The sequence below is a fragment of the Brugia malayi genome (genome assembly GCF_000002995.4).
Source record: "Brugia malayi strain FR3 genome assembly, contig: Bm_v4_Chr1_scaffold_001, whole genome shotgun sequence".
NCBI lineage: Eukaryota > Metazoa > Nematoda > Chromadorea > Rhabditida > Onchocercidae > Brugia > Brugia malayi.
The window spans coordinates 3751341-3772922 of NW_025062475.1; the positions used below are offsets into that span (position 1 = coordinate 3751341).

The following is a 21582-nucleotide window of genomic DNA, read 5'->3' on the forward strand; positions in this document are numbered from 1 at the left end:
TTTTCCTAGCATTTTTAAAGGTTATAATGGGAAAAATCTCAAGTAATCAATAATAATAATAGTAAATGTAATAGTTTATCAGTGATTTATCTGTATGGATCATAAGTTAGAAAATGTGAAACAGAGCACAACTGATAATTCTGATACAGCATTATCAGTTAAGTTCTGCTCTCTTCTTTACTTCCCGAAAATTTCATTTTGGTTTTTACTGCTGCGTAAAGGATATTTGTGCTATCGTTTTATGATCCTTCCGTAAAACACTTCACTTCAGGGAATGATTACATGTTGTAAGTAATTTGTCGTTTAAGTATTACTAATTGTGATATTGTAGGAAGTAGCGCAACAATTATTATCGTTTCAGAAATATTCTGGCAATGATATATTTCAACGTAAAGGAATAATAATTAACTATGATTATTCTTTGGGAATAAATGATTTAAAAACGAATGTTTGTGACGTCTTAGAACATTTGTTATACACAATAGTCACTTTAAAATCCATCAATTTTCCTAAATTTTTTTTTCAGCAATTTTTTTTGAAAATTCATTTAAATATAATCATCCTTAAGCATATTTCAAATACTTGGTAGCAATGATATAAACAGCCAAATTCTACATACTTTTAATTCGTTTGAAATTTTAAAAAAAAAAAAAACAATTTAAATAACGACTATTATTCAGTTTATTCCAATTACTTAATCGTGGTATGTGAAAAAAAAAAGTTATGTATACCTAATTTCATAAGGGTTTTTCTTTTCGATGAAATTTTCAGAAAAATTATTCAAATAGACTATTATTGAATTAACTTCATGTACTTAATCGTGATGATATAAATGAAAGATGCTGACACCTAATTTAATGTGTAAAAATTAATTTGACAAATAAATTTGCTCAGCTGTACACTCATAAATATAAGTGCTATCTTTTATATCATAGTTTCATAGTACCTAAATATTTAAAGTATTATAATTCCAGCATGTTCTGAATTTCCTAGCTATAATTCTCAAACCTTTGCAAATACTAAGGGTAAATTTGTTGAATGCCAAAAGTAAAAAAAAATTGGTTTTATTGTTAATATAGCAATTTGTGTTTAATTTGTGAATTCTACTGTTTCTCATTAGATAAGAAATTTTTTCGTTTTTTTTTTTTTTTTTTGGAAAAAAGGTACTTTTTTCAGATGGAAATCTACTTTTAATGCTTACTTATTAATATATTGGCTCTGGAAAATTTTGGAATTTCTTTATTTTTAAAAAGAAAATGCGTTTTTTTGACATTTTTCAGAGAAAAATCGCTATTTTTTGGTATTTTTATGGGGAAAAACTTTTTCTATCCTTTTCTTTCTTTCTTTCTCCCTCTCTCCCTCTCTCTCTCTCTCTCTCTCTCTCAAGCATTGTTTGACAATGTTATTCCCTAATGGTTATAAACAAATGGAAATAAAATAATTTTTGCAAAAAACGGAATTACAAAAATTGATTCTTTAAAGTTGTCAAAAAATCTTTTTATTTGCTTGATAATTGATACCTTAGCTAAACGAAACTTTTGTTTCTTTTTTTTTTTTTTTGAATTGAAATGATTTTGAGTAGTTTGCAATACACTAATAAATGACTTTTCGCCTTTTTTTCTCATCTCTTTAAAAAATTGTATTAATTAATTCTTAAATAAAAATCTTTTATTCATTATTATAATTTCATTTTTCTTACACTTTATTTTCATTTCATTTAAAATGACACAGTAAAGAAAGCATCATATAAGTATGCGTGGGTGTACCCAGATTATATGTATATACATGTATGTGTGTGTGTGTGTGTGTATGTGTGTGTGTGTGTGTGTGTGTGTGTGTGTGTGTGTGTGTGTGTGTGTGTGTGTGTGTGTGTATGTATGTATGTATGTGTATGTGTAGATATATGCTCGTAAGTGCTGTGATTATTTCAAGAGACATATGTATTGGTGTGTAATTAGGTATGAAGAGTGTTAGCAAAGATCGAAGTGAAAGGATCTAAAAGGGCGGAAAAAGTAAGGGTGAGGAGATGAGAGAAGAATGAATAGCAGTGTTTCCGGCGGCATTGTCGCCAGGTTGTAATAACCTCCCCAGCACATCCAACTTTTTCATCTACTTTTCCTTTATGAAAAAGCTTATACGAATCGTTTATTTTGTTCTTGTTACTTCACTTCCTCTCCTTCTTTCTTTCTTTTCCTCCCTCTCTCTCTCATCAATTTAACATTTCACACATTTACACGTTTTTCTCTTTTCTCTTCCTTTTTTGTTTGTGTAAGAAATCAATGAATTAGTTTTAAGATTTAAACGTAGAATTTGAAAAATCACAGTTATAAATCAAATAATCAATTTGTTTTGTTCGTTAATCGTTCATTCAACTTTTTTTCAAAGAAAGCGAAAATGAAGTGACAGAGAGAAATATGAAAGTAAGAGCTATGATGGAGTAAAGTGGGAACAGACTGGTCGTACGTCACGTGATGTGATCAACTGGGACTGACTAGTCGGTTTCAGTACCGACAGAAATGTTGCAGGCTGGGACAGGTTGACTGACCGAGTGATTCACTGGAGAAGGAAACAGGTGGTTTCCCTCCTCTGCGGTAGGTGGCAGTGGCAATGACAGGGACAGTGCTTACTTGGAAGTGTCTTTCTCTTCGAAGGGGAAAGTTTGCAGTCCTTCTGGTGTACTGTTTGTTGTTTAGTATGTAGTAGCAATACTAATTACATTGTTGTTTGAGTATCTTCTTTCACTTCCGTGACCTCTAACCTCTAATTCCATTTCAATTGTACTATCTTCGTTTGTGAATGAAATAATTTGCTGAATTGCTGTTGTATTATAGCATTCTTGCATTTTGTATGCTATATCATTTTCTATATTTTATTAAACTCATCATTAAATTCATTTAATGATTACTATAAAATGCTATAAACTGGGGAAGAACTCTTTCTAAAGTTTACTGATAAACCCTTCAAACGGTTATCAGTTTCAAACGTTAATTATTATTTTTACGCATAGAAAGATTATAACAGATTATTTAAAAGAATTACAGAATTGTTTGATAGCTCATGATAATAATTAGAAAATATGTTGATTATAACTACAGTCCAAAACTCTTTCATTGTCATTCGTTTTTTTATATTTAAAATTTGTCTCTTTTTTTTTTCTCTCTCTCTCTCTCTCTCTCTTCCTATGTCATTAAATCAGCTTACTTTTAAGAAGGCAATATATCATTTTGATCTTTCTTCATTTCTTTTATGTTATTTTGATGAAAAATCATATAATTGATTTTTTTTTCATTAATTCTACTTATTTATTTGCTATTATAGTATATAAATTAGTCTTAAAAAAAATATTAACAGTGAAATGAGAGAATATTTGAAAGATAGACTAATAAATTTGTTGTTTAAAAAAATTTTATGAACAATTAAAATTTGAACATATGTTTAGATCAAATGCAAATGTGAATGGCATTAAAAAGCTTTAAAAGGTTAAATGTTTGATAATGTTCCATTATTTGTCAGAGTATTTAGTTTGTTAAGTTTCTTTTTCTCAATTTAATAAAAGAAGTGCAATTCGTGGGAAAACTTAGTGCTGAAAATGACACATTTTATGATACTAAATAAATTTAAAACATTTCTTAATATCACTATTAGTTCTACCAATTGTATCTATGAATGACATCTACAAGCTTTGATAAAGGTGTTAACATGATAATGATAATCATTCCAACCAACAAGTCAGTCTCCGCCGATCCAATAGATCCAGTATGCGTGATCTTATGCAAATTTACCATTTGAATGACTTATTAATCTCAACTTTTTAAATCTTTACTTGGTCACAGATTTTGCGTCTGACTTATATAGAATTGACTTCAGTCTCGATCGATTGCAATTATAGAATTGACTTCAGTCTCGATCGATTGCAGATTTTACGCATACTTTTGATACAAATTAAGCTTTGAGTTGAATGAACTTATTCTCAAAAATATGCCGACATTAAAGAAAAAAAAAGTACATCAAGTTTGATTGAAGAGAAGATGTATTTACAAAGATGGAAGCTAGCGAACTTCTCCAATGTTGTATTATTCATCCCGAGACATTACATTAGAGGAGAGAGAGGTTGGGAAGAGAAGATAATAGATGATGACAAAGATTGTTGACACACTAAATTTATTCATTTAATATGTGTTAATTAATATCTGTTTCCATAATTCCTGTAACCAAGTGACCTCTAACTGAAAGTTTTTCTCAAGAATTGAAGAAAAAAAAATGGTTGTTTAGATGTTAGTATTCGGTTTATTAATCGAATATGGCAAGCTTTTTTTAAAAAATTTTTGTTATTTTTCGATTATTCATTTTTCAGTATAATCATATATAATTCAATATAAAATAGCTGAAAATTGAAAAAATGGAAAATTACACCTCCTTTGTTATGATGAAATTGATGTTCAGATTTAATTCTCCCTTTTTTCTCGTAAAAATCTTGCGGATGAAAAATTAGGAATTTTATTAAGTTTTATCCATTAAAATTTCCAACACTAATAAATTAATTAATAGATTAATTAATCAAATAAATAGTAAATATATATTATAAATCTTTTTCACAACATGAATTTTGTTTTATTTTTTGCTAATTACTCGTTTTATTTCCTTTGTAATTATATTTATAATATCCTTTCTAATTATATATATATATATATATATATATATATATATATATATATATATGCATCAGAAAATACTTTTTTAATCAAAATATATGTTTTGTTCAATAATAATAAGTATTAATTGATTTATGTATTTGTTAATTAATGGTAATTCTAATAATAATAATAATAATTAATAATAATAATAATAAAACAGGAATAAAACTGCTGAATTGAATATTTTTGAATTTTTAGTTCAAAAGTGTCACTTTTACGATTGACAGAGTTTTTTATTAGAATTAATTTCTGTTATGAACTTTCGTCGTCGAGATTTCAGGATATTTCTTCGAGAAATATTCGGTGATTACATGTATATATAATTTGACGTATATATATGCATATAAATTTTCCAAATGTTATATTACAGAAATTTCAAAACCAAAGATGAAAACTTTGATGAATGATTCGATGAAAAATTTTCAATTTGAGGAATTACGAATAACAGAAAATCATTATTTTCCACTTCTGTTGTCACTTATAATACACAAACATACACACATACACAGAAAGAGACATGCACAGACAGACATATACCTATTGATGATCGGACTTTTCAGTCTTCGTTCTTTATTTTGTCTAGGACGTATCAGTTAGCAAGTTAGCAAAGCCGTTACTTAATTTCAAGGTTGTTTTCTCTTCCATTCCCTCTCTTCTTCCCTTACTTTTCTCGTTGTAAGTAATATTTGTTCCGGAAAACAACGAATCTTTCGATAGATATTTCAGGATATGTATGTGTATATATATATATACGATATTGAAATTTTTGTCACTGTATTATTTTGAAGTAATTTAAAGTTGATCACATATTATTTATGTGATATATGAAACATATGAAAATGACGAATAAAATATATAGAAGAATTTAGCATTGATTAATATGACAGTAAACATTTTCAAAATTAATAAGTCACGGGGAGTTAACTCTCTCCTTACTTCTCTCTCTCTCTCTCCCTTTTCCTTGCCACCCATTTATCTATTCCGTTCTACACCGACATTGTGTCAATTTAATTCATTTTCTTTTTGTTAGGTAACGGTTTATACCATCGTAAACATGTCAAAGATGAAATGACTTACGGTACAGTTATGTGTCAAAGGTCGAGTCACGCAACAATTCCTTTTTTTCTTTCTTTCTTTCTCCCTCTCTCTCTCTCTCTCTCTCTCCCTCTCCCTCTCCCTCCCTTCAAATGTATTCATTAGAATAACAACTGCTATAATAAATCTGCGTCTCCCGGCGTATTATACGTAACGTCACATAAATTTATACACACACATCTCGCTAGAAGTATCCCAATCTTGCGACCTTCTCTTTCTCTCTCTTTATCACCTTTCACCTTTACGTTCCTACCTCTCTCCGCTCACGCTCCCGCCTCGACATGCTGCATGTGTGTGTGTGCGTGCGCGCGTGTGTGCGTGTATGTCTGCACCAGGCATCACCCACCCCTCGACGTCTTTCCAGCTGACGATGTGATCACGCCTCCGTGCAGCAGCTGGCCCTTACGCGGAGTGATGTCCCGTCCGGCATGCCAATGTCTTCGGCGATGTCACCCTGTTCCGCACTACCCGTTTTTTGCGTGCTATTCATTTTGCTCATTCCGCTGCATGCGATTGATTCATTCTGCACATCTCGTTCATTCCTTCTCGCATGTACTTATGGCTGTTTCGCTATAATATGCAAAACTTCATGTAGTTCCACGCGTTGCAATTATTTCTTTAGCTTAATCTGAGAGTTACCCAATAAGAGGGTAAGAAAGGTAGGGTGAAATGTTGTTGATTTTCTGAATTCCTTTGCAAGAATTTGCAAATTTTCTCCCAAAAAAATTCACTCGGAAATACATCAAAAAGTTTTTCCTCTTCAGTTTATTTTTTCTTCTTTCAATGAAATTTTGGGATCAAAAATATGAATAAAAATTGATTGTGAATATTTCCAAATTTAATTTGTATTGCTGAGAAAAATTATAACTTAAAATCACAAAATAATTTAAATTGTTTTTATTTTCTACTTTTCTTCCTTTGTCTGGAAAAAAAGATTACAACTGTTACTTTTCTAATTTTTGTTTGGGTAATAAAAATAAATTAGGAGATGTAAAAAATTGTAAAATATGTTATTTATTTCAGGCGAAGTAATGGGCGAAGTTAATGGACCTGTCTGTTCACCTGAAATCGTTCTTGCCTCAGCTGGCAAGGTTGTTTCGTTTCTTTTTTTCGACCAGAACATTGAAATAAGCATATATTAATAAGCATTTGCATGCATGCTTTTGAAAATGTGTACAAAAATTGAAATAGAGAATGAAATTTTTAGCCTTATAATATCAAAATGCAATTAAAAAGATTAAAATATAGATGGATAGGAAAAAGAAAAAGGATCTAAATTGTTTATGATTTTTTAATTTCATTGTCTTTTTATCTTTTTTTGTTACTCCTTACCATCTCTCTTTTTTCCCTTAAAAAAGAAAAAACAAAGTTGATACGTTCATTTTTTTTTTTTTATTTATACATTTTTTAGGTCTGTATTTTTTTTTCGTTCTATTTTTATTTCAATAATTAATCATATTAGAAACATAGCAAACTTATGCCAAAAGCCATAGAAGATGGATCCTTTTAGAACTTTCTGCTGAAATAAAGTTGTCTTTAAACAGTTTGATGACTTATTTTTGGATCGTTTTTACGTGTTATTTATTGTAGATTGCATTAAATGGTTAAAATAATAAGTGTAACTGTCAACAAAATCTTTATTCAACTGTTTTCCTCAATAATCTAATGGACATTTCAGACATTATCGGAAAATGGACAAGAGAATTCACCGCATAATTCTGATTCTGGTCACGAAACATCATCGCCTGATTCACCATTAACACCCATTGAGGAAGGAGCTGTTTCTCCAGGTGATGATTCTTTCTTTGTTGTTTGGTTCGTCGTAAACGTCTAAGTCGCTTGACATTCAGCCGGGAGTTTTGTAAATTGGTCTCATGTATATCTGTTGTCAGAAGAATTTTCGAATATCATCGTTTATCAGACCACTTAATACATTGAACTTTTTTTCTTTTTCAAAATGCTGACAACTTGTTGTTTTAATGCTTGAAAAGAATAATGAAAAACTATGAACAGATATGTCAGTGAATCATCATTTCTAAATTACGAGCTAATGTTTCACCCTTTTCACAAAAAATACCAATTGATATTTCATTTTCATTTCATTTCACAAAGAGAAAATTACACAGTTGTGTTTCAGTTGATAGATTGGAATGATTGGCAGAATTTGTCATTATTATGTTTGTGATAGAACAGTGTGTAAAAAATTAGCAATTTTATAATTTTTAATTAACATTTTATGTATGAGAATAAAAAATGTAATGGAGCATTCACCATAAAAATATTATGCATTTAATTTGCACCCATTGATTCAGAATTATAATTCAAAATTATATTCGCATATGAATATGATTTGGATGCATGAGGCATTGCTTTACTAGAATGCAAAAAATGCATGATTTACAAATAATGATGCTCTATCGTATTAACAGATATTCATTTATGCTAGGTTAGATAAATGATTACCAGAAAATAATTCAGTTATCTTCATCGATTTAAGACAACAAAGTAATATTTCTAACTTACGTATAATACATAGGCATTTCAGATTCACTTCCTATATAATACGGTAATAAACAGAAATTAAAATATTATACCAAAATTTTTTTATCTATTTGAATAAAAATTTGTTTGATAAGTAAATAGTTAGTGAAGAATCTGCAGTAGGTATCATAAATCTTAGTAAGTGAATGAAATTGTGAATATATTATTATATTATCTCAGAGTATTATTATATTATCTTGAATATCTGGTTAGGCGTCTGCAATGATCTTTCCATCATTTATTTGTATTCCTTTTCCGTTGAAATTACTGCTAGAGTTGAGGTGATTTCCGTGACTGCTTTGGTAAAATTAATTTATGCTATAGTGTCATACTTTCCAGAGTCTTACATGCTTGTAGAAATAAGTTCATTATTATATTCGATGAGTTAAAAATGTAATTGGGACACAAGGAATTGGAAAAAAATTTTCGAAATTGTTTTTCAGTTATTATTAGAAATATTTACTCAACCACATAACTAAAAAACACGCTGGTGGTGTATTTTTTATTCACCTAATTCATAACATCCGTAATTGTTATCTAAACTATGTTAATATTAAAACCATCTCATAATACATAACCTGAGTTGTAACAACAGTAGTTTGACAATGTAGACATATGCGAGAAAGATTTCAATAAGTTAAGGAGTCATTTAGTAATAATTCCTTAACTTACTTTTCGTCAAACAAGTCAGGATCAAATTCATGGTTCTACCGAGGAAACTTTGCATTAATAAAGATGTTGAAAAATTGTTTTCAGCGGCGGAAAAGACTGGTAACGATGGTGAGGTATTGTGTCCGAGTGATGAATGCGATACATTTCGTATCCGTATTATTGCACCTGGTGCAGAACCGTTCGACTTACAGGTATGCGCCGGTTTATGTGCTTCATGCTAAATCATAGTGTTATTGTTCTCCAAATTTGAGGATTCATAGTGTTAAGAATAGCTCCAAATCATTGGCTTTCAATTCGATCAAAGTGAAATTTACAGTTTGGCAAGCGAAAAACGTTGAGAAAAATTGGCACTCATCTTCATGACTTCTGCCCATTATGTTTACTTCATTCAACTTTTTTCCTCTTCTGCAATTTCTCGTTGTTTGTAAATTCGATATACGAATTTTTTTAACGAACAGAGAAAGGATGTACCTAATTCAATAATAGTACATTTCATTAGTTGAAAGGAAAAAAATTTTCAGGTAAATTCAAATGAAATGGTGCAGGAGCTACATCAGGTGCTGCTAGAACGTGAAGCAACGTGTCATCGTACGTGTTTCAGCCTGCAGTTAAATGGTGTCTCACTGGATCATTTTACCGAATTAAAAAATATTTCTGGTCTTACAGATGGATCTGTGTTGAGAGTTGTCGAAGGCAAGGATATGGCTTCTTCGGTTTCAATGTAATTTGGTTGGGAATTTCTCGGAAAGTTAAAATATACCAAATATTATTTGTCGGATCGTTAACATAAGTTGACTTTTATTAAGTCATCCTTATAGCAAGAAATAAGTAATGATCACAGAAGTGATACTGAAAATGAAACTTCGAAATTTACATGGATCACGAATTAATCAAGAGAAGTATTTGTAATCTTTAATACTTAGAAAAAAAAAAATAAATGTGGGGTCTTTGTAGTGCAATATATGATCGAGTAACATCAGATTTTTAAAAATTTTTACGTTTGTTTTTGTCCCTTAAATCTATAATCACGTTTGTTGTTTCAGAACCGTATACAACCCGAGAAGCTCGAATTCATGTTCGACATATTCGTGATCTAATTCGTTCTCTTGATATGTCTGATGCTGTTAATGGTACTGATGGTGCATCAATGTCATATCTTGCTTCAATGACGTTAGGAGATCGCAAAAAAAACGCTGATAAGTAGGCGTTTTAATACAAAGCAGATTTTTTTTCTATGCAAATGCTGTGGTATATTCTATTATTGATATCAACTCGTTGAGTAGTACTCTGTGATATAACTTTTCTACTGCAATGCGTTGCAACAATGAATAGAAGATTAATTTATAGAAGTTATTAGTTAAAAGCATAAATACTGAGTTAGAAATATCACATTTTTTAGGACATTAGAATGTTCTCCTCCAGATTATGTCTTACCAGGATATAAGGAACGTCCATTAATACCATTATTACCGGTGATGAAAGAACCTGTATTAGCGTTGAAAAGTTTGGCAATTTCACCGTTTAATCCACCACCAGGACATCGCAAGTTGAAGGTTTACCAATAAAAATCGTTTCCAAAACTTTTAAAATTCCAACGTATTAACATCAATAAATCTTAAGGAAACTTTTTTTTCATAATTCTGCAAGCAGTAAATTATATGAACTTGTATAGGGAGATGTTCTCTATTTGACGTTTGATACAAGAGAAGGACGACGTTATCATATAACTTGCTGTACGAAAGGCTTCTATGTGAATGCAACCACCGAAGCAGGTTTTCGACCAACACCCTCACCGTCACATAGGACTGTCCACCATTCACTGTTGGATTTGCTTTCCTCAATTAGCATTTCATTTAAACGTGCTATGGCATTAATTTTGAAGAGACGTTCCGAAAAGCATATTTTCGAACGATTACCAACACCGTATCAGGTATTATGATTTTGTCAAAATCCATAGTGAAATGATTTTCAGTATTTTTACTGTCCTTTTTGCAAGTTGAAACTTTAAAGTCTAACTAGTCGATCTAATGAATTTACTTAGATTGAAGAAATGAATAAATTGATATTATTGTCAACATAATATGTAAACTTTATTTACCCACTTGCCTTTTGAAAGGTATCTCATATAAAGTTGCACCCATTACGGGTTATGCATCTATTTATTTTAAATTTCTTGTGTTATTTTCAATTAGCAGCCAGCAGTTTTTTTGCACACATAATTGCTTATGAAAAATGATGCGAAATTATAATTTTCATTGTTGCTATGAAAATCGGGAAAGTTCCCGATCAAAAGGATACTGCTGAGTGTGTTCAAAATTTCGTTGATTTAAAAAAAATTTTTCGTTGGTCTCTTAATCATAAAAACTAACACTTCTTTATAGGTAAATTCGTGGATAGCACCGGTATTCGAGCAAATTGAAGATGGAATTCGTGCAGAAGACTGTACACAACCTCATAAAATTGGTCTTGAAGATCATATTCCTGGACAAATTCGTGATTGGAACGAGGAACTGCAAACGACTCACGAATTACCACGTGAAACACTCGGTGAACGACTCATTCGAGAAAGAGCTATCTTTAAAATTCACAGCGACTTTGTTTCTGCTGCGATTAAAGTAAATGTTTGTCACCTTTTTATTTTGAGCATCTTTATTAATATCTCAAAACTTAATGTCCTTTTCAAATAATTCAATGGACTATCATAAGTTTTTTCTTTTCTGTTTGTGTATGTGTGATATTTTAACAACTTTATATTCCTAAAAATAAATCACAGAAAAAGAAGTTAGTGTGAGCTTTTTCGGAAAGCATCGTGAAAAGGCGAGGGAAAAAGTCCCACTGATTACATCTATTTGGAATAGTCCAAATGATTCTTATGCTTGCTAAATTTTATCAAGAAAGAAATTTTTTTTTTCCAAATTACCATATAGTTTTTTTTTTTTTTCTGGGAGCAATGGCAGTTGTCGATGGAAATGTTGTTGCAATAAATCCGGCTGATGAACCACGAACTCATATGTATATATGGAATAATATATTCTTTTCGCTTGGGTTTGATGTTAAAGATCATTATAAGGTTAGATTAGCATATTTTGTTGAACAAGTTTCTTCATCATTATTATTTTATAATGATTTAAGTTCCAATTTAGGGTTTTTGATTTTTTTTTTTCTTAAAAGTGTAGACTAATGATTCAAGCACTATTAACTGTTAGCTTGAAAATTCCCGAGCTTTGATAGCTTACTTGGAATATCTGTGAACACATTTCAAGAAAAGCAACATTTTTCTATGTTGGAAAATTTCATTAACTTGTAGTTATTTACGAAGGTGAAATTATACTATCAAATGAGCTAATTTTATAATAACTTTCGAGGTTACATTACAGGATTTGGGAGGCGATGCAGCTGCCCATGCAGCAACATCGAATGATTTACAGGGTGTACGAGCTTATGCGCAACTTGACAATCCAAAACTTTTTACTTTGGGCATGGTCATTGTCGATTATAAAGGATTTCGGTAATTATGCTTCTTTTAAGGATACAAAGGATATTCATGAGCATGTAGAGAAGATTCAATAAAAGGATCTAGCTTTAATATTTAATCATGCAGAGAAAGGCGTTTATAACATTTCTTAATTTTTCAGATTCTTAATAGCAATAATTTCTCATAGCTATTAGAATATAACCATTATGTTCGTAAGTTTTAACATTATTCATTTGATTAATGAATGAACGCAAATGCATTATAGAGTAACTGCACAATCGATTATACCAGGTATTCTGGAGAGAGAACAGGAGCAAAGTGTGATTTACGGGTCGGTCGATTTTGGTAAGACAGTTGTTAGTTCTGAGGTAGGTGTTTCTTTTTAAAATTTAAAAATTTTTTTTCAATAGCAACTGCATTTTTTCATTCTTACATCCAAATGATATGCGAATTTAGTTAAATTTTTAGAAGAAAATAGTTAGTTTAAGTAGTTTTTGATTCTGAACGTTATTTCAATTTCTTCTTTATCTGTCGAATATTTTGATAGGAATATCACGATTTATTATCGAAGCCAGCAGAGCAGTTGAAAATTTTACCTCATGAAGTTCACAGTGGCAAAGATGATGGGAAAATCATTAAGCTGTGCTCATCTTTTGAAACTAAGGTAAGCATCTTTTTTGTCGGTTTCAGTCAGAGTAATGCTATAGATGGACGCAACTGTTGTTATTTTATCATATCGTTTTTTTTTTTTTCGAGAAAAAATACCGTTTATATATTGTTTTTTTTTTTTTTTTTTTTTTTTTAGAGTATTTTACTATTCTTTTTTTTTTTTTTTTTTTTTTGAGAGTATTTTTTCACATATCAGTACGACATTTTGAGCTTTTTAGTGTACTAGAGAATTTCTCAGTTTAAAGAGAAAATATACCTTATAAATTGATTGGTCCTTTTAATCAAAGTGCTGTTAAAATGATGCAGATAAATTGAAGGTGGACGAATAAAATTCCTAAAACATATACAAATGTTTTCGAAAGCAAATCAATGTATTGTTTGAGCGAAGTAATTCGTTGCCAAAAGATATGCAGTTCAGTAAATGACCTACTACAATTGAGCTTTCTTTCATTTATGACCTATACTACTATTGAGCTGGAAATTCTTTGATTTATAATATATTACAAAATATTTTCGTAGCCGAATTACAGTTGAAGTGAATATGAAAAACAAAATATAATTTGTTTCTGAGAAATAGTAACACTAGTTTGTTAATTATTTACTTTTTTTCAGGGTATTGTCGGAAACGATTCGCGACATTATATTTTAGATCTATTAAGAACTTTTCCACCAGATGTAAATTATCTTGAAGATGCGGAAGTAACAGATATTTGTAAAGCAAATGGATATCCACGTACATTTCCACATAAGCTTGCTTCGTTGAGGCAGGAACTAATTGACGCTTTCGTCGAGTTCGTTTTTTTTTCTTCTACTTTTTTAATATTTTATATTTTGCGCATAATCCACGGTATTTAAACTGGTTGTATATGCATTTCCATTTATGAGTCCGTTAAACAATATTTACGGTGGAACAAGAATATTCATTACGTAATGGCAAGCATTAATGTAACATCGATTTTGTTTAATGAGATATCATTTGTTTCTCTTAAAGGTACCGTTATTTGATGTTTATTCGTATAGCTGCATATCATGTGCAACAAACTAAGCTAGGATTGTTGGAAACGGATTATAATGATGATAAGAAAGAAACGACAAAAGAAGATACTGTTCTAAAAGTGACAGGATTTAGTGAAGATGCAATTATGAGTCAAATCAAGGTATTTTAATGAAAATGTTGGATTTTAATATTTTCTGAGAAGATAGGATTGGAAACCGTATAAAAAATACTGAGAGAGAATCGTCCCTTTTTTGGTCTTTCAATGTTTGCTTGCTAATTTTTGCAAACACTAATAGAAATTGTTGCGAGAACAAATTTTTTAATTCCTTGCTGTTTTAGCTTTCTTTCTTGTTGCTTGTCATATGTCGGATTAGATTCGGATCTCTTCAAAAATATTCATTATAAAATAATATCAATTAATTTACATGAAAAACTGCAGCAATATTCTTAGCTTTCGCTTAATTTAAGACAAAAATAAAATTCAGGATATCCAAAAATTGAATGTAAGACTTGATTATTGTTACAATTACCATTATTTTTATAAGTTGTTTATATGAAGTAGCTGTGTAATTTGATTACAATAACAATGATTCTTATCAATGACAACTGTATTTAGTTCCTATCAGTTCTTGTAAATTTTTTTTTCATATATTTTACTAGTCATAATTAGAAAATTCTTTCCTTTTTTTATAGAGGGAAATAACTGCTGATATAAAAATTGATGAAATGCCATTGTTGGAAACTGAAGCAGCAAAAAAAATTATGGAAGAGGTTATTGATAGCGATCATAAGAAAGTTGACAGTTTGGATAAAGAAATATCTGAAACGGTAAGTGCTGTCTGGATTTACAGCAGTTTTTTCACTACAGTCTTCGTATAATTCTAGGTTTTTAGAGATTTAAATTTTCATATTACTAAAAAATTTTTTTCTGAAGAAAATGATCATTTATTATTTTGAAGATAATGGCAAAGGCAGCAAAAGCAGTAGGATCAATTCGCATGGATGCATTTGATGTTAGATTTAATCCGGATTGTTACTGTTCAACAGTACGCCATGCCGAAAGTGAAGATATTACAAAGCAGCGACGTTTGGTAGCTGAAGCAGCTGAATTTTTAATTGTACAGGTATAGAATGCATTACTTCAAGTGCTTTTTTTTTTAATTTCTTAATATATAGGAAATATTTTAGATGGTAATTGCAAGTGTAATAAGCGTATTGCGTAGTGATCTTCGATATTGTTGATCTAAAAAACTGATCGGTTTACATCATATGTAATATTAAAGAAGCACTAGTCTGATAGAATGGGATATTCTTGCTGATTTTAGAAATATTTCATAGCTGTCAACTTATTCAAATGTCTACTGTTATTTTTATTGTAGTTGCTATTTCATTTAGCAATTACCAAATTTCGTTCGTGACTGCTTGCAACGTACGATAATGCTACTGGATGGCGCATCGCTTATCGATTCGTTACATTCACGTGGTATCAATATCCGATATCTGGGTAAACTGACAAAATATATCCAAAATGTTGGACAATTAAGTTATGTTAAGGTAAATAGGTGCTTTTTTTTGTCGTAGCTATTGTCTAAACATTATAAACACTATAGTAAAATTTATTCTCGTTGTTGTATTCGGCATATGTATTCATTTGTTTCATTTACAAGAATTGTCGTTTTAGTGGAATTTGCGGTCATACTTAATGTGCTTAATTGCTCACTCATGCATCCTATTTTTCAGTAACTTATTCATCTGAGATTGGTAATTAATTTCAAAGTTTCTACATAAATTCTAGGTGATCTGTATCACGGAATTGTTATGTCGGTGTGCAAAGCATATCTTTCGCGGCTATCTTCAACCTGTATCATCAGCGCATACAGCAGCGGCAGTATCACATTTCTTGAATTGTCTTCTGAGTTCATCAACTGAACCTCTAACACCATCTAATGAAGAAGTTAGTTTCGTTTTTGCTTTTTAATTCTTTCTTGCAATTTTTAGCCACAATTTAAAACTTGTTTCACTGAAGAGATGTGTCCATTATGACGGATGTTACTGTAGCAATTTGTGTAAATAACCTATGTGTTATAAATAAAACTGAATTAAATTTATGCTTTATTTCCAGGTATCGATGCCGATAAATAGTGTGAAAAAGTCGCGTTCATCAAAGCGTCGGAAACAGATCAGCAGTGGTGGTAAAGAAAATGATGACTGGGCTCAAATGTCGTCGCACAAGCTTTGGGAACGAGTCAAATCAGATGCTGATTTTTATTATGCGTTTACAATTGATGAAGAAAATATTGATGCATATTTATCCACAGTTGGAATTCAAAAAACTTCTTTTTTACGCCGTTTTGTACAAATAGTTGGAATCCAGGTATTATTTTGATGAAAAGATGGTTTAATGAATTATGCTTTTATTGTTCAAAAAGTACAAAGTGCGAAGACAATCCTCATTTTTTTATTTATGATTTAGTTGAAAAATATTTTCTTTATAATATGAATGGAATATCATAATTTATCTCGTAAGTCTTTGAAGATGAAGTAATATCATCCTTTAGTCTGCTTTGAACTCTGAGAAAAAATGCTAAAAAAGGAAAATTGTTTTGAAATGTGGCAAATAGATTCCATTACAAAGATCCAGAACAAAAAGAAAAGTTCATAAGTGCAAATGATAAAAAACGAAGAGAAATTTTAGTGCAGTGAAATTTTAACTTTAAATTCTAGAAATTTTGTTGAATGATAGCATATATATTTTCAGATGCTTTTGCGGGATTACAATTTAGAATCAGGGAAGAAATCACAACTATTCGTTGAGGATGATATTCAAAGTTTGTATTGTCAAGCGAAGCATGTTGATCCAAAAGCTGTAGATGCTCACAGTTTGTTCCTTTCTGGACAAACCAAAGTGCAGCAAGGTAAAGTTTATTGCAACTCGTTCTTCATTTATTGTTCGAGTAATTTGATCATTTACTGGTGTTGTGAATCAGATAATTCAATACAAGGTGGTAAATGTTAATTTACTTCAATCCACTGCTGTGAAAATAAGGCATGGGAATTGTCCAAAGGAAGAGGTGTTGAAATATGAAAGCTGTTTAAGTCAGATATAGATGTTTCGCATTTTGATATTTTTATGAGCTGACGATTTATTTCATTTTTTTTGTACAAGCATAACTAGAGCACTGCTGTGAAATGTGCCCATAAATAGAAGATGGAGGAGTGTGCTTCATATACTTATGGTGCACATTAAATAATTCATTATTTTCACATTTCTATGATGTTTTTTAAATCTATTTCCAGGTCAGTTACGTGCCGGATTTGATTTAGTATTAGAATCTCTTAATCTAATGAATAGTGTATATGGCGCGATGCATTCTGATATGGCGCAATGTATGCGTTTGCTTGCTCGTCTTTCATACATCCTTGGTGATCCGTCTGAAGCGCTGTCGCAACAACACAAAGCAACATTGATGAGCGAGCGCTGTAATGGTTTGGATAGTGCTAATACCATTATTGAATATGTTAGTTTTTTTTTATGAGAAACTCGAATTATTTTCAGGGAAAAATTATCATTTCTAGGTTTGGTAACGGAAAATTTGCTATAGAGTAATCTTTTAAGACCTATTTTCTTCATTTTTGCCAGTTTTGATTCTTAGTTTTATGCCTCATCTTAGTAAACAGAAACAGTATTATAAAAAAGAATAGTCGCTTTAATAAAGGTAGCATGTATTTTTATATTATCCAAAGATCACTCGTTTACTTGCATAACATATCCACTTCGTTTTTGAGACTTTATATAGATAAATCAGTACTGTAAACATTTCATCTATATAGGTCAGCACTAAGACTTTTTATTCAGTATAGTTCCGACATTTCATTTTTTTACGTCAGCAAGTACAAACTAATAAATTTAACCCCTCTAATTCTTATGTTTGGTTTTATAATTTAACCATTTTCTTGTTTCAGTTGAATCTTGCTCATTTTTCATTTGCAAATCTTCATATTGCTGCTGCATTGAAATTACTTTATCGAGCACGTTATTTGTTACTACTTATTCATGGTATATTTTAAAGTTTTTTTTCTGTACTCTATTGTTTGACATTTTTGTTCACTTTATGTTGTCTGCATTTATTGTCATCCATAACTGTAAATAGACAAATAAATATATATGAATAAATGAAATATTTTAAAAAGTGTGATGGAAGGTTATCATAAGTTAGAGAAATAGTACATAATTTGGAGTTTCTTTTTACGCCAACAATATTTGTTTTTGATCAGTGTTCAAATTTAATGATCTCTGTGTTCTCTTGAAGGGGAAAACCATCCATTCATGGCTGAAATAGATGGCAATATTGGCGTAATATTATATGCCGTGCAGGAATTCGATGATGCATTGAAATTCCTTCAAAATGCACTGAAATTGCACCAGATCTATTTGGAACCACAGGCTTTGAAGACAGCACTTATATATCATTTGTTGGCAAGGACTTATTCGTGTCGTGGAGATTTCCGCACTGCCTTACAAATGGAAAAGGTATATTAGAAACAGAGGATTGATCAAATATTTACACTTTCTTTTTGTTCATATAATTTAGAATTTTTTGAAATATTACTTTTACATGGGTGGTTTGTAATTTGCAGAGTTTTCTTATCAGATCCTATAAAATCCTGGAAAAAAAATTTTTTGGAGAAATTGAAATACTTCATTTTCAACTTTTTGAGCTAAAATTTTGTTTAATTCTAATAGATTTAAAAAATGATGCAAATTAAAAAAAATCTAGGAAACATTTACAATTTATTCAAAAACATTTGGCATTGATCATGAAAAGACGAAAGAAAGCAGTGACTGTTTGAAACATTTGACGCAGCAGGCTGTTACTTTCCAAAAACGTATCAATGAAGCTAATCGGCAGGGTTCTAACAATATTGGACAGCTTCTTCCTGTTGAGGTTTGCATGTTTGAAAACTCTCCTGAACTTGACATATGAAATTACTTTGCTATATTTAAAGGATTTTGAGAAATATAGAGGCTGAATGTTTATGAGTAAAACGAAGCAATTATTTTTCCTGTTAGATTCTTGATTACCTAGGTTGAAACTAAGTCTTGTGCATTTGAAAGATCTTTACTGCAAGTATTTTACAGATATTGGAATGATGAGAACGTATTAAGAAAAATTAAATAGAATTGGTTTAGCATGGTCAAAAATTCAAATAAATTTTCATTTAAATCATGTTTTCAGATTCATCGTCCATCATTACATAGTGTACTTGAAGTATTAAATATATTGAATGGGATCATATTTATACAACTCAAAGGTATTTCAACATCTTCGGATATCGGTGAAGAAAATTATGAACTGGGAAATAATAATAACAATAATAACAAAAGGAAGAAAAAAGCTGTGGAAGATTTGGCAGTGAAAAAGAATGGAAATAATGATGATACAACAGTAATTTCATCACGACCACAGGTGAATAATATGAGCGGGAGCAGCACCGTACAAGTCATGCAAGAAGTTGCTTTAGATTAAAAATTTTGGGAGGGATGTTGTATCATCAATTTCAATTCCTCTCTTCTAAACTAGTTTTTTCTCAACATATTTCGAATAGTTTTTTTTTTTTTTTTTGATTGTAATGTAAAGGATTAGATAGTAAGTAAGCTACAATAATTAAAGGTACTGTTCGAACTTTGAAACATGTTACAAAGAGTGAAATTATAACAAGTTAGTAGTAAAACGCAGATTATGCATATTATTCAGATGTTTGAATTTGAGAATTTTCTGCATTTCTGTCCTTTTTAAACTAAATTATATTAAAAATTTTTAATTTAAATTATAGTGGAATATATTCATTAGCTGCTTTTAGTATCATTCAGATCGAATACTGCTCATTATTTGTTTTCCGAAGTGTTCTTATTGCCAGTAGCTTTGTTCATTCAATTTTTTTTTTACATTTACAAAGTATTCATTCTTGCTGCTCATACAACATTTGTTGTTTTTTTTTCTCAATTTATTTTTTTTACATTTGTAAAGTAGAAGTTTTGCATGGTAACCGAAATTGTGCACATGTTATTGTTGCTGTTACTAAACGATAAATTCCGTTAAATCTGAAACTTAAAGTTGGTAGTTTTGGAAGATTTTATTTTTCGAAAAAGCTCAACAAAATATCCCTATCTGTATCGTTTAAATCACATATAGGCTGTAGGAGTTTTTGCATTTCCCCAGCGATTTCATGGAGAGTGAATTATTGAACTCGTAATACATTGTAGTGTTTATGTTGAAGTATACAATGTAGATAATTTTATCTGTTTGAAACACTTCGTAATTTCCAGTCCTTTTTTTAACGATATTGCTTCATCGAAGGACAGAAAAAGGAAGGGAAAGAGGATGGAGCAGTATCTTAAATTTAAATAGGAGATAAATTTTGTTGATCGGATCGGGGAGAGAGGGTGCATATTGCTGAGATACATGCCTCATCCTAAAGAGTTATTTTTTCTTTTCTTTAGTGAATGCTAAAGACCTGATCTTTCTTTTCATGCAATTTAAACTTTTCTTATCTGTTTGTTCAGTTATTAACAGATATTTGTGTAGTGTATCATCGTAGTATTAAATCAAGTTATGAATTTATTGGATGCCATATTTTCTGTTGATTTTTTTGCAGACCTTTCCCGATGATATATGTAATAACTATTTCGTGTACGGTGTGATAATGATCCTATTATTACAGGAATGCATATTATCCCAAATTATTATTTTTCAGTACCCACTAATTGAAAATATCAGGAAGCATCAACCTTGAAAAAAGTAGTTTGCATTTCTATTATTTGAAAAACTGATGCATTTCTGCTGAGAAAACATATGTTTCGTTTCATTTTCTTTCTCAGTTTTTAAATTTGAATACGATTATTACTATTACAGCTATGATCAATAATAGCAAATACGAACAATACATTAGAGTAAGTCATAGTTGGTCGCCTGTTTAGTTGCAGATGAATCGAAATATGTAACGATCGCACTCTGAAGGATCTAAATCTTATACTTTTCTCTAAGAAAATAATTGAAATAGAAGGATGAAGTGTGGATTATAAAATATTTCAAAATTTCTAATCTTTAAATTCAGCAATATTCGTTTTGGAATGAAAATTTTAAAAGTAGCTGATAGCAATGCATCTATTCGTATTTTTTTCCGGAATGTTTTTTGTTTGTGTTCATTAGTTTTCTCGTTTTCTTGTTAGCTAACCGTTTGAATTTGAAAGTGACGGGTTTAATTTTATTTTTTCCTCTTTTTATTATTTGTGTTTTTTTTTTTTTTTTTTTTTTTTTTTATTATTTGTAAATTACTTGCGCTTGTTGAATTTCTGTTTCCTTTTTTGATTCTTTGCTACCTCATTATCAAAAATTTTCGAAATCCATAATGGATCATAGGTATGTATATTACATGCA

The 21582-nt window shown here is 30.3% G+C and overlaps 1 protein-coding gene across 1 annotated transcript; it reads left to right on the forward strand.

Moving 5' to 3' along the window:
• Positions 1-6820: 6820 nt before the first annotated feature.
• Bma-clu-1 (eukaryotic translation initiation factor 3 subunit, putative) lies at positions 6821-19671 on the forward strand (the record flags this gene model as incomplete). The annotated part of the gene is made up of 25 exons (XM_043076445.1): positions 6821-6880; positions 7468-7579; positions 9087-9193; positions 9524-9695; positions 10046-10202; positions 10402-10555; positions 10675-10932; positions 11384-11549; positions 11951-12072; positions 12380-12510; positions 12743-12845; positions 13025-13141; positions 13759-13937; positions 14138-14303; positions 14837-14971; positions 15103-15267; positions 15539-15697; positions 15939-16097; positions 16266-16517; positions 16902-17058; positions 17441-17661; positions 18107-18200; positions 18454-18674; positions 18922-19089; positions 19381-19671. 25 exons carry the CDS (start codon positions 6821-6823, stop codon positions 19669-19671), a joined length of 4026 nt encoding a protein of 1341 aa, XP_042932379.1.
• Between the last annotated feature and the right edge of the window lie 1911 nt (positions 19672-21582).